The following is a 14,688-nucleotide window of genomic DNA, read 5'->3' as shown; positions in this document are numbered from 1 at the left end:
ATTCTAGACCTGTTCAGTTTTTAGGGATGACACATGTTATTTCAGCTAGGGTACCATGTGATAGCGGAAAACGGATTTTGGCGACTCTTGACCCAGAAGCAATTTCCATGGTCTACCTTAAAGGTAGTGCCAAGATGCCATTATGTTACTTCTAGTATTTAGCACCAGATGATGCTGGAACCAGTTGTTTTTTGTATAAATCCTATTTGACCTTTTACTTGAACTATTTACTCACCTGCTAATGTGCACTTCTTTTTTTTTAAGTTTAAGAAAAATGTTATTGGGTACAAGAATGCAATAAAATACAAAGGATACAATATTGATAATCAAAAAACAATGCAAGTAGAAATTAGCTAATGTACACTTCTTGACCTTAAAGAACTAACTGGTGAGAGATATTATTGAATGCTATGCACGGTGAACTATTTTACCTGTATTTTTCACCTACTCCTGGAGTAGACCTTTGCTTCTCGACCCAGATGATAGTACCCTGAGAGTCAAATGGTCAAAAAGAGTACCTTAGTTATCCAATTGGAGTGCACTACTATTGGGGCCTTGGAATCCGTCATAAGCAACCGAATCCATCCAGAAAATTTCGGCCAATGTTTGATTGCCTGCATTCAAAGAAAAAGCCCCCCAGCATGCTTAGGACTACTTCACCTGTGAGATGAGTATTACTGAACATTTCTGAAACCTGTTATTTCCTTTCAGATAACCATGATATCTTGTCATTGAAACTGTACCAGTTAACTGTGGAACGTACACTCTCTGAGGATCAGGCTGACAAGGAAGTGTTCATACCCAGCGTCGACAACATGAAACTGCCTGGTTGTAAGTCATGTCTTTGGGGTATGTGGAAGACCATGTGGGGGCCCTTTATATGAAGGCCAGAGTATAAAACGTCCTGCAGTGTCCCAGTCACTGCACCTGCGCTGCAACTTCCCACGAGACCAGTAAGCGAAGTGATGATAAACGGAGAGTGAGTGTTAAATTGCATACCTCAAAAAGGATGAATGAATTGGTTGGTTTGGACGGGAGAGGCCAAGATGTGGGTTGGAAGTAAGGTTACATGTGTTGTGTGTTTTTCATGCAGAAAGAATTAATCCTGTTTGACAAGCAGGCTAGTGTACCCTCTATCCGTAGCTAGGACAGCAGCACTCAATATTTCCATGGCTTCCCTTTTTAGGTTTTGCCTAGCGAAAGCTGCGCTCTGCGCAGCTTTTTCGCGCAGGCGAAATCCTGTTGAGAACTGTAGGGTGCTTTGGGTCGGCCCTCGTCATTGATTGGCTGGCTCCGTAAACGGAGCCTTGCCATTGGACGAGGGGCCTGTCCGTCAATGCCGGACCAGACACGGGGGCGTTCCCGACATTCTTTGGCTTTTGCCGACGTCACGCGACGCCGGGAACGCCCCCGTGTCTGGTCCGGCATTGCCGGCACTACTGCGTCTCTTCTCCTCCGTCGCCGGCCTCCAGTCTCCTCCTCCCCGATTGCATTGCCCCGTGACTGGCCGGCCGGCCAATCCTAGCGCGGCCGGCCGGAAGTGCCCGCCCCCCGCAGCCCGGGGAAGAAGGAGAGGAAGACGGCAAGCACTATGGCGGCGCCCGCGGGGAGACCGGAGAAGTGCCTCTCCAACCTGCCGCTCTGTCTGGGCTGCCCAGCCTGTCGCTGCTTGCTCCCGTCCCCGTTCCCGCCCCTTCCCCCGCCCAGCCACGCAGAGCACCGGCCGCCCGCTCTCTGTCCCCACCGCAGGGCCGGAAGGCGCCTGCCGCCCGCTCGCAGTCTCCCCCGGCGCGGAAGGCTCCCGATGGTCAGGTTTTCTGTTGGCTCCTGTGTGCTAGGAATGTCCGTGAAGGGCAACCGCGAGTCAATCAAGACTTGTGGTTTTCCTTTCAGATATCTCTTGTGGTGTTTTACCAATCGCGTTAGTTCGTCGGGGTGTTGTGGAAGAGGGCAGATTGTTTTGTGTGGTGGCTGCTGACGCCTGACTGAGGCCATCTTGAATCTGGGAAGTCCCTTTGTCGCCGGCAGGCCTTTGCTTGAGGTTGGCACGGTGCATTTGTTTTGTAGTCAGCTGTGGGGTGTGTCGTCAGCTTGTCTGCGCGCTACCGGCCCCACCCATACCAGGGTCACAGCGATTAGAGGTGGTCTGTATTGGACTGTTTTAACTGCAGCCTTATTCACTGTCAGTGGGTGGTCGCTAACACCTTGGAGGAGGTGGGTTGCTGCAGGTTTACGGTTGGTAGTGGGTACACTGATATCGACGGGTCTTTTCAGGATATAGTCTGCAGACTGACGGGTATTTGTGGTAGAGCTGCATTAGCAACAGGAAGTGAGGCGTGGACTGAATGTTAATGGTTTTACAAATTGGTGTGGCAGGGTGTGGACACAGCTGGAGGACACTGGGTGGATATGGCTGTCATACTGGCTCGTCCCGGACTGTTGGACATGGCTGTAGAAGGGGCGGAGTCAGTCATTGCAGACAGACAAGTATGAGTTTGCAGACTATGCAGTGCTGGAGCATTGCATGATGTGGGTGCACTAATGCACAGTGGCTGGTGCAAGCTTACACCTAAGAGTCTGAGTGACGCAGGGGTGACATTCTATTAAGCCTGGATGGGCGGTTGTCTACAGGCAGCAGGTGAGTTATTGAGACTGTTGTTGGCCAGTTTAGCACTTGTAAACCAGAGTTGTGATGCGAGGCACCTTTGGCAGGAGCCGACTGGAAGGCTGATGTGCTTGCCAGACTGGTGTGTGGGACTGTCGTTGAATGGCTCGGGGTAGCATCTGAGAGCGGTCATTACAGATGCTGGGCTTGCTGGTGGGTGCAAGGTCGGGATGCTTGTGGTGACATGTGGTAAACATTGTTGAGGACTTTCTAGTGTTTGTAGTTGTGAAGTTAGTAGTGGCAGTGGTGAATTCGAGGTGGTACTCAGGAAAGCAGCACCCACCTGAAGTAGAGCAGCTGCGGCCTAGCAGAAACACACATGCAGGGCGACTGAGCAAACACATACATCCTACACCTAAGACAGATCCATGACATACTTGGCAGGCTCCTACCCAGCTGAGTACATTAGACCGTGTCGCCCTTTATCCAATAGGACTCCAGTAAACGCAACCAAGTACAGTGTCAACAGACAACGCTGACGCTAGATTCCGGAAGTGTTTCAGGTCCCTATAGTTGTTGGGAAGGTGCTATGCAAACTCCATGTTATAAAAGTGGTTGTATGCAGTGAATCGCTGTTGGTACACGCTTATCGAATGGCTTCAGTGAAACGTGACCATGTACAAGTTGTGTGGTGGCACACAGTTTCTGGTAATTACCCGAATTAAGTTGTTTGCGGTCAGTCTGGGGTGTTTGTAGATTGTCGCAATCTCCAGACTGGAACTGGGTGCCGTGGGTGCAGCTTTGGTGGCCACGGAGAGTGCCCCGCTATGTGGTTTGGGTGCGATCAAAGGAGTTGGTGAAATCGGTAATGTGGTCACGTGTTTGGTTAGTGCGTGATATAGATAGCCCTGTATGCAGCGCTACCGGAGTTATGCGGTATGTTATGCAAAACTATGCGGAAAGAACAGGCAAAGTATGTGGCACGTTTTGTGATTGCCTAGTTTTTGTCATTTTGACGCATCCTTGCAGTAGCTTGGGGGTTTCAAACGTTAATTGCATTGTACTCTTTTAGTCAGAGGCCCTGGCGAGAGCTCATAACAGTGCAGCCCCAGTGTAATAGCTACCGTGTACTGACGTCACTTTTTTGTCCACAGAAGTGGCGTGGGGTGTAATGGACATGACTCTAGGCCCTTTTCTGTGTCTATACGTCCTATGTAAAACACAGATGTTTACTCAAGTCGTAAGCAAAAATAAGTTGTAGCTCGGAGGGCAGCATGACTTGCTTCAGCAAATGGTGTGCTAGGTTATGGGGGAGAGTGAACAACCCCTGCTCTGGACGCCCCCCACCCCCATGGGAAGACAGCTGACACCTGTTCACACCCCTTGCTTATGTGTCCTTTGTTTGCGTGGAGAATGCGTCGGTGGTAGGTGCAGGGTGGCCCTAGAGCGGTGCTAACTTTTTATTCTGCACAGCTGTGAGTAGTCCGATGGCAATAGGGAGTTCCCTGGGAATTTAAAGCGGTTGATCAAAATAGGTCGGTACAGGAACGGAGTTCGAAGTGCATCTTGTTAAGCTGATAAGTTATCGTATGCTTTAACTGTAAAACATATTGGCTCGCGAGTTCTGTAAGTTAAAAACTGTGCCTGTAGCTTCATTCCCGTTAGTCCTGCCTTTGTTCACGCTGACCAAGCAAACCTGGCTGAGAGGCAGCAGTGTTGTGCAGAATCCTAGGAAAGGTGGTCAGCATGTAGTTGGAGGGTTCGCTGGTTTCTAAGAGCGAAAGTGAATTCTTACTGCATCACGGTTGTGGTGTATTTTTTTTTATTTTAGTTTTATGTGCAGCTCTTTCCTAAACTGGTTGATTATATGGCATGTAGTTTCCTTCCATAATGCATTACATGGGTACTTCACAGATGGGCACTGCCCATGGACATAAAACCAATACCATTTTCCATCAGGTGCGTGCGCAGACATAGCAACTTGCCTCACATCAAGTAGTTTACTAGTCGGGGGTTGGGGCCTTGCCATTCGCTGTAGCTTTTTAGGTTTTGCCTGGCGAAAGCTGCGCTTTCTGCGCAGCTTTTTCGCGCAGGCGAAAACCTGATGATAACAGTAGTGTGGCTTTGGTTCGGCCCTCGTCATTGATTGGCTGGCTCCGTAAACGGAGCCTTGCCATTGGACGAGGGGCCTGTCCGTCAATGCCGGACCAGACACGGGGGCGTTCCCGACATTCTTTGGCTTTTGCCGACGTCACGGGACGCCGGGAACGCCCCCGTGTCTGGTCCGGCATTGCCGGCACTTCTGCGTCTCTCCTAACCCCGTGACTGGCCGGCCGGCCAATCCTAGCGCGGCCGGCCGGAAGTGCCCGCCCCCCGCAACAAGAAGGAAGACGGCAAGCAGTATGGCGGCGCCCGCGGGGCTCCCGTGGCCTGGAGGGAACCCCGGGAGATGCGGAGGACGTTGCCGGTCTCCCATGCCGAAGAGGGAGACCGGAGAAGTGCCGCCGTCGCAAGGTGCAGGTGAGTCGATTTGTGCTCCCGTCCCCGTTCCCGCCCCTTCTCCCGCCCAGCCACGCAGAGCACCGGCCGCCCGCTCTCTGTCCCCACCGCAGGCCCGGAAGGCGCCTGCCGCCCGCTCGCAGTCTCCCCCGGCGCGGAAGGCTCCCGCCGCCCGCTCCCAGTCTCCCCCTCAGGCCCGGAAGCCCCCTGCCGCCCGCTCCCCGTCACCCCCGCCGCCGAAGAAGGCCCCTGCCACCCCTCAGCCTGCCAAGAGCGCTTCACTGCTGGACCTGGGCACGCAACCTTGATCTACGAGTGTCAGCCATTTCAGTTTATTCTTAGTCAATAAACATTTCTGCTTTTCACTATTTAGAAACATAGATAATATCTATTCTAAATACATTCTCAATTTCTGATGAATTAAATCAACTGGATTTTAGTGAATGTACGATGTATAGATCTAGGACACATTTTTATGTATGGCGCTCTAGTGCCCTCTGTGGCATGGAGCCTTATTTCTGGAAGATATTATATGAACTACATCTTGAACAGAGTAGGCAAAGTACAAACAGGCTTTACAAACCCGGCTAAGGATACAGGGAATGACTGGATGCAGTCTGATGTTATTCTTTGCAATTACCTGGTTACGACAAGGACGTGGCTAACAAGACAAGGAATCTGTCAGCCTAGGAAATTAAAATAGTATATATACTGTTTGCAGCTCCTAGGTCATTCTGCCAGCGGGAACAGCAGTGGTGAGATGTGTCACCTTGGAGACGATGCACAGAAAAGAAAGCCGTTTGACAAAGGCAATTGAATTGGCTTGTGTATACTGCACATGCCCAGGCATACAATATGGACGTATGAGAACGCACAACTTAAAAGACCCATGCTCACAAGTACCAGCATGCAGTAATACACACAGACCACCAAATATAGGCATTTGTGCACAGATGACAACAGTCATGCATAACCCAACACTAGAGGGGACAAATGGTGATGTGCACCAGCGGAGCAAAGGCTAAAACCAAGCAGGGGCACATGGTGATCTGTTTGCCTGAGAGCACTAGTGATGAACCTCAGGAGAGTATTGGGTGATGAGCGCCAGAGGAGGGCAGAATGATGCGCAGTTCAGGGGAACAGGTCTCTGTGCATTTAGAGGCATCATTGTGAGGATTCAGGCTGATATGAAGCAAGAAGCACATGGAGATGCACAAAGGGGGCACCCGGCAATGAACAGAATGCGAGCGCCCTGCATTGCTAGATAAGTCTCACGTTGTCCCATGTGAAGTGTGAGCAACTCATCCCGACTAAGGGGGGGGGGTTTGGAAGGAAGCATGTCCCATGTGAAGTGTGAGCAACTCATCCCGACTAAGGGGGGGGGGGGGTTTGGAAGGAAGCATGCACTCGTGCCCTTTTTTGCTGTTAGTGAATTAAGAGTAAAAATCAAACATTTATACCAGGAGAAACATTACTATTTTATTTCACAAATGGTTGAAGCTGCTTGCATATCCCGAGTCAGGCGGGTGTCTACCAATTTCTAACCCCCCCAAAAAATACGTTATTTTGACTGTGTGTGTGTGTGTGGGGGGCTCTGTGTGGGTGTGTGTGGGGGGCTTTGTGTGGCTGTGTGTGGGGGGGCTCTGTGTGGGTGTGTGTGTGGGGGGGGGGGGTTTGTGTGTGTTGGGGGGCTCTCTGTGGGTGTTGGTGTGTGTCATTTGCGAGAGATAAAGCTAGTGGCATTGTAAATGACAATGCCATTTATTTATGTTAAAAAAAACATAAATAAAAATAATGTCAAGAGCAATGCCAATCGCTCTAACTTTAACAAAGGCAAAACCATTGCATTGTAAATGCTTGTTGAAGTGTGGGCGTAGAGCTCAGCCTAGTGAGTTAAACCTCCAATGGCTCTGTAACAGTATTGCTCGTCTTGTTTCAATGACTATGGAGTGGTTGTACAATGAGATCCCGTCTGCTAGTGTTCTCTCTCTCTCTCTCTCTCTCTCTCTCTCTCTCTCTCTCGTTCTCTCTCTCTCGTTCTCTCTCTCTCTCTCTCTCGTTCTCTCTCTCTCGGTCTCTCTCTCTCGGTCTCTCTCTCTCGGTCTCTCTCTCTCGGTCTCTCTCTCTCTCTATATATATATATATATATATATATATATATATATATATATATATATATATATATATATATATATATATATATATATATATATATATATATATATATATATATATATATATATACATACATACATACATACATACATACATACATACATACATACATACATACATACATACATACATACATACATACATACATACATACATACATACATACATACATACATACATACATACATACATACATACATGTATGTATATATATATATATATATATATACATGTATGTGTGTGAATATATATATATTTTTTTTACTCGTTTTGCTCTTTCTAGAGAAGATTTGGCATGCGCTGTGGAATCACATTTCTATTCGGACATGTTTTCGGTGGAAATGCTATATGGCGTTTACTGCAGGCTCTTCTGGCTCATTACTTAAGCTGACTCTTCTGCTCACTGGCTGGAAAGTAGGGCTTGCGAGCTAGCAACAAAGGGAGACATAGGACTAGTTATGTCCAAAGCGTGGTCTGGTATCTGGTCTTAGTCTAGATCCATGGTGCATTAGCCATAACTAACCTTCACTCTCATGAATTGTTGTCCCCACTACACCCTTTCTTTTTAGGTCGGGCTAGACAGTGCAGCTGTCTGCTTGACTGGTAACACGTCCTTTTGGCTCCACCCAGAGAGGGATTACTCTCTCACCTCATGCTGTTAGATATTTGACTTACCACTCCACGTCCCAAGAAGTGGTTCCATTGACATGCATGAGAATATTTCACATCTGAGAAGTACACTCAATCACACTTTTTGTTACATTTAATTCTTCATCTCATGTGTTTATTATATACAGAAAGTGATTGATTTTTGCTACTACTTCTCCGTTCTGGCAAAGATTATAGGCGAGCATTTGAAGTGATAGAAAACATTTGTATATAAAGCCCATGTAAACGGCCTTTGTGATGCCTAGGTTTACATGCGTTGGTACATTGAAGCAAGGCATATTGGCTTTTCCAATGCTTGTTTTAGCATGTGCTGTTAATCGTTCATCCTGAACCACCCCCAGATATAAAAGATGGCCGCAGATGTCCAGTGGCAGTGTCAATGCAGATGTTGTGATGTGTTAGGGGCTCATCTGGGAGAATTTGTGTGGCTGAGGAGCACGAGAGTCCGATGACCTGGGTGTCCAGAGTTTGTGCATGAGGGCAGATGTGCTTTATTTTAAGGTTATAAACACAAGACATACCTGCAATTTACATAGTAGTTACCCTGAAAATCTCTGAAGGCTCAGGTCTTCCTGAATGAATATTCGACAGCCTTATTCGGAACTGTAAGTTATTTCTTCAGGGTGGGTGTGGTGGAAATGGCTCCAGGAGTTCTTTTGTAGCAGTCTCTTTAAAATGGGTTTTGGAGTTAACGAACTGTCTACCATTTATCACTTTCTTTTTTCCCTACAGTGGACATCCCAGAGGAGCCTATGAGTGGCTTTTCCCTCTTCCTTATCATCTTCTTCTCTTTGGTTGGCTTGGTGTTTGCTGTGGTGATCGGTGTCATCATGTACAACAAGTGGCAGGACAAGAGCCGGAAGCGCTTCTATTGAAGGCCCCCAAAGGTCTGCGAGGAATTGGAGTTAGATCACCAGCAGGCCTCCCAAGGCCCAAAGGAACTCTAGTGCGGTCACTGGATAGACTGTGCTACAGCACCTCTGATTCTAGCACTGTTTAAGTGTACTTAAACACCTCATATATTTGACTGCTTAAATTGGCTGCGTATCTACCCTGCACCATTCTGGATTGCACACCATAGGAGCCGGCCACCATGTGTGGCCCTCTGCCATTGGGACTCGGACATCTAATGGCAGAGAAGAGAGGTGTGCTGATATCCACGGGTATTGTGGTGGCTGGGCAGATTGAGGGATGGGGAAAGGGGCAGTAAGGGGCTGTCCTCAAAACTAAGATGTTAGATCTGGTTGGTGAAGGTCTCAGGTTCAGTACTTCTTGCTGTTGGAAGCCTACATGCGATCCTGCTATGATCCCTACACCGATAAGGAGGAAACTCTCAACTATTACTAAATATATTTTTTTCCATAAAAAAAGGCAAGTGAATAATTAGTCGGGACTTGCAGTTCAATTACTACCCAACGTCAAGATTTGGCAAATATGAAATGCCAAGCCCATTTCAGAGTTTCTTAATGGTACTACTAACATGTTAGTTCAACCTGTGCAATCTTGCACTGTATTATTTAAGCTTTCTTCCACTGTGGCTTTTAGGGCTGCTTTCCCTAAATGAAAGTAGTGTTACTCAGTAAACCCCAAAACTGCGGGTGGTTGTTTGCTGCCAAACTGCCTCTCTAATCAGCCCTTCTCTTCTGCCCCCTCATCTTGCCCTGCATTTTAAGAAAGAACACTGGTCTTCTAAGTGCTAAACAGTATGAGTCGCCCAACTTCGCAGCGCATTTTTAGGTCGAGCTGACGTTAGCATTCATGCGAAGCATGAATGCTGTCAGCTCGACAACTTATGCTGCCCGTATTTAGGAGACTGGACAGCAATCAGACGCGCGCTTTCACTCTGTCAGATTTCACCTCGGGAGCGAGCTTTCTAAGCTGCGCTTGCGCAGACTAACTCGCTTCCCTAACTTGCTTCCCTCGCACGCATTAACGGCACAGATACAGCCATCCCCCACCCCTCTGCACGCACGCGCACACATACACACGCTGCCGCCCCCTCACCCCACCCACACACACACACATACACGCAGACAGGCACAACACACGCAGGCATATACAAGCGGCGCACCCCCCTCCCCCCTTCCCCGTCTTACAAACCACAGTCATGCATGCGCACATACCCAGCCACACACACTGCATACACACACTGCATACACACACGCAGACCCACGAGCACACACGCAGACCCACGCGCACACACACAGACACATTCGAACAGACACACACGCGTACACCCCCCTCCCCCCTCCCACTCACCGGGCTCTTTCGGCGTGTCTCCTCTGCAGCGCTGGTCGGAGTCGGCCGGCTTCACTGCTTCCTCGGCGGCGGAGGGCGGAACTTCCTGCTGGATTGCAGGCCCCGCCCCCGTCTGGGCCAAAAGTGCCTGACTTCCGGTTTTCACGGAGCAGGGCTGCGGCGGTGATTTCTTTCTTCTTACAATAAGCAAAAATCTCGCGAAATATGTTTGCACTTGGAACTGTAAAGTGGGTGCGTCATGATCTTGAAAGCAGAGGCTGGGCAAGTATATCTTTTTTGCTTCTCTGAGCAAGTTTAGACATCTGCGTAACTGCGAGTGTTGCATGCAGATAAGATGATGAAATGAAAGGCAGGGAAGCCACCCCGAAGTTCATCAGTAAGGGTGTGGTGTCACGGCAGTCTGTTAAAAACAAGGCGAAGGAAGTTTATTCTGCAAATATAATCCACCTTTATGTGGTTAGTAGAGGGGGGAGGTGGGTACAATGATTATTTCAGTTATCAGAAGTCTGGCTTGGTAAAATTCACATGGAAACGTATTGGAGGTTGACAGGCACGAAAAGATTCCATTGCTATCGCATGCTAACGTAGCCCACTACAACGGCTCTTTGCATCGTCCCGAGGCCTTCCATCATCCATAGGACCTGTACATGCATCCCCCAGACCCTTCCACGTCTCAAGCTTGTATGTGTTCCTTTTTGTGCAGGACTTGAATCGCCATTAGATCTGTACATGCATCGTCCAGATGTGTCCACATGTGGGCATCTGTTCCTTTTGCAGACCGTGTGCCATCCATAGGGACCTGTACATGCATCCCTCTGACCTGTCCACACGTGAAGCGTGCATGCTATTTCTGCAGGCCTTGCGTCATCAATAGACCTGTACATGCATCGTTCAGATCTGCCCACGTGCCCGTGTGTTCCTAATGCAGACCTATACCATCAATAGGACGTGTACATGCATCCTCCAGATCTGTCCACATGTGGGCGTGTGCTCCTAATGCAGATCGTGTATCATCAACAGGACGTGTACATGCATCCTCCAGATCTGTCCACATGTGGGCGTGTACGTGTCCCTTCTGCAGACTTTTTATCAACAATAGGGCTGGTATATCCATACCACAGAGCTGTCCACACGTGGCCTTCCTCGCAGACGATATCTCATCCAGAGGACCTGTACATGCATCCTACAGATCTGCTACATACTTTTCCTGTAGAAAATTTATTAGCAACGTTTCATAAACCGGACCCATACATACATCGTCCAGATCTGTCCACACGTGGGAGCGTGTTCTGTACATCATGTGACATCAATGTTTTTTTATAGTTAAAACTATTGGCATTGTAAATGACAAAGCTATTAATTTTGGTATTTTCAAAACCAACAGATAAATATAAAATTTGCCATTTACAATACCAACAGCTCAAACTTTCCTAATGCGAGACCTATTGCATTGCAAATGCTTGTTTATTCTGTCTGTGTCGATGCTGTAGATCAGACGTTATGCGATCTAGGTAATCTTGTGCACTAATTGTAGTAGCAGCTGACCTATCGCACACAGTATAGTCGGGGAGATAAAGAGCTTTGTCCTTTTGTGAAATGGTGCTTCCTGCTCGGCTTGATACTCAAACTAATATCTTCTCCTACCCTCCTCTTCCTGAGTACGACCATTTCCTGACACACGTTCATGTGGAGTGTCGGGCATTGCCTCCCTGTGTAGAAGTCTGAGAATTCGCCCGTATTTTCTCAGCTTGGAACTTCCTCTTTTCTTTCACAGCTGGCTGACATAACTCCTTGGTGTGTGGCGAGCACTCGGTTTTGCAGTCAACAGAAGCAAAGCTTTGCGGTATGCACCTGTCTGCTTTGATCTCCCAGACTGCCTCCTTCACTACCAGGAGTATTTCACTCTGCTTTACCTTCTGGTCTGAAAGAGGCTTCATGTTAAACTTTGGATTCCCTGATCTCCCACTCAGCCTAATTTCTTCCCAAGGTGGTAAAACTCTGGCTTTTGGTCAAAAGTCACGTCCCAGATTGTGCCTCCACCCCCCTCCCCATCCCATGGCTTCTTTACCCAGCGCATAATCCCAAAGTCTGGCCACATTCTAGCCTGTCTCACATGCCATAATCTCAGTCTCTCATATGCCATAATCTTCTTGCTCGTTCTTAAATCACTTGATCTGAAGCATCTTTCATGCCCCACTTCTACAATCCCGGTATCTGGGGGGCTAACATGATCCCTTTCTCCTTGAGGTTGGCCTTTTAATCTACCCAGACTCTAAGGCCCATTGCATTTGACAGCAGTTGAGCTGGATAACCGTTTCCTGTGTTTACACTTCTACCTCTTCGCAAACCGAGTTGGATTCCTAGTTCTTAAATTGCTTATATTGTGCCCCCCCCACTTTCTTTTCCATAGGATAGAAGTGCTTGGCTTTTAGTTGGTGGCGGGGCGTGGGGGCGCCTTAATGAGTGGCTGCGTTTTAGACAAAGGGTTCGGAGTGGACAGTTTTTCCTCCAAAGAAGCAAGTCGGCAATCTATGTGTGTGTATGAGGATTTTCTTTTTAGAACTTGGGAGGGTGCGGATGGGATATTGTGAGAATGCCTGAGCGTTAGTGTACTGGGCAGGGTGTTTTTATTATTGTACAGTTTCTTGTTCTTTCAGTCAGTTGTTTTAAAAAAAAAAAAAATTCTTTAGACTGGATTTGGAGTTTACGGTTTTGAATAGGCGGTACTGTGCTCACAGCCTTGATGAATCGTAGGGATTTACATGTCTTCTGCTGCCTTCATTAGGATCTTTGGGATTGTGTGACTCTGCTGGAATAACCTGTTTTCTGTTTTAGCTGCTACTGTCCAGCTCGAGGGTATGGTAAAAAGAGATCCGCTGATGATTACGATGAAACATTTTGAAAATGCTTCGAAATTGAGCTCCTAACCCTGGCCTGGCAACCGCACTTACATGCACATTGTAACTGCAGTATCGTTCCTGATTCTGGATTAGCCTGGTGTGGGGGTATAATGCCACCTCTTGCTGTGATCCTGTGATGACGCTGGTGCCGTCCTGAATCTGAAAGAACAACCCCTGCCTTGAGCCCTGGCTCATCCTCTGTCCCTGCACAGTGGGACGAGCTGCATTTGCTGATTGAAAAGTACTGTGCTGCACTGAGCCCACAATGAATCTGCACTGTGCTGCCTTATGCTGTGTGTGTTTGGATTGGAAAGGTACGAAAGAAATGTAGGTGTACTCCAAAATATGTGTGCCCTCTATAGAGAGTAGAAACCTGTACCATGAGGGTACTGGGTAATGTATGAGTTGGTAGTGCCATACCGGACTACAGTTCCACATTTTTGTGAATCCTTCTTCCCTTTGGGGAGTGAGATGGTGTATTTATTCTCGTTTTCCTTGCCTCTGTATTTAACCTAATTAAAGGAGCTGTTTGAAATGATTCGTTTTCTATTTTGTGCAACTGCATTGTGTTTGTTGCCTTGGCCTAAAGCTACCAAAGAACACCCAGTAAATTTCTCCATCAGCAGCCTGTCTGGTTGTAATCTCTTCGAAACCAACTGAAGGACGCTTCTCCACTTCACGAAATCTGTGTTCTTGAACTAGGGGTGTACAATGTTGGACCCTAGGGCAGTATATATGCCAAAATGTCATGATAACCTCTGATATTGTAAATGAATTCACTGTAAGTATATTTATCTTGTGTGGATATTCCAATGAACTGGCATGGACGGCGCTCTCCTGGCCATTTGTTGGACACACTTGAGTCCAAGATTTGTACCTTGTAGGATACCTAGAACTAGCTGTGAGACCAGAACTCCTGTGACAGCAGTTTCGACTTTATGGAGTGGGTGATGTGTGGGGGAGGAAGATTGCTTTATGGGAGGAAGCAAACATTGTGTTGTGGGATGGCATTACAGATCCTTCCTTTTTTCGAAACTGACCAAACTGGTAATTATCTAAAAAGCCTAATGAACCCTTTGGTCGTGACGTAACTGTCTTTACGTGGGCGCAGTACCTTTTGGTCTGGCTCCATTCCATATCACTTGAATGGGATAAACCAAGCTGTTTGGTATTAAGAACACCTGAGGTATCCGTGGAAGGGACTGTTTGTTGCATATGAAGTTGGTGTCTATTTCTGAGCTAGGGATGATGGCGCAGCCTTTAGGGTTGTAATGTTTTTACTGAGGCAAGTCTTTGCAAACTATTCTCATTGTTTCCTTTTATGAGGAGTAGTTTTCTTTCTTTTTCTTTTTTTTCACTCTGCTGTTGAATGCATGTCTGTGTAATAAACGTGTCCTATCACCCGTGTACCGCATTGAATTCTTCCTTTACTTTTATTGACAATGAAAGCACTTTACTGTACACTAAATACTGCATGACAAAAGATTAACAATGGAAACCAGAGCTCTCTAGCCCCTTTCCAAATTCAAATTCAAATTCAAAATTAGCTTTATTCGGTATTTTGACAAAAAACCATAAAAG

At 47.5% G+C, this 14,688-nt stretch overlaps 1 protein-coding gene across 1 annotated transcript in view; it reads left to right on the top strand.

The window, feature by feature from the left end:
- Window positions 1-9,545, top strand: part of LMAN2L (lectin, mannose binding 2 like) — a 338,684-nt gene extending 329,139 nt beyond the window's left edge. Inside the window, exons 7-8 of the mRNA XM_086943348.1 lie at window positions 712-831; window positions 8,681-9,545. Coding sequence (XP_086799474.1) covers window positions 712-831; window positions 8,681-8,823 — 263 coding nt within the window. The 3' untranslated portion in view covers window positions 8,824-9,545. The remainder of the gene's footprint in view (window positions 1-711; window positions 832-8,680) is intronic.
- Window positions 9,546-14,688: the final 5,143 nt, after the last annotated feature.

The sequence above is a fragment of the Lissotriton vulgaris genome, chromosome 11, assembly GCF_964263255.1.
Source record: "Lissotriton vulgaris chromosome 11, aLisVul1.2, whole genome shotgun sequence".
Taxonomy (NCBI): Eukaryota; Metazoa; Chordata; class Amphibia; order Caudata; family Salamandridae; genus Lissotriton; species Lissotriton vulgaris.
This window is presented reverse-complemented; position numbering and strand designations above follow the sequence as displayed.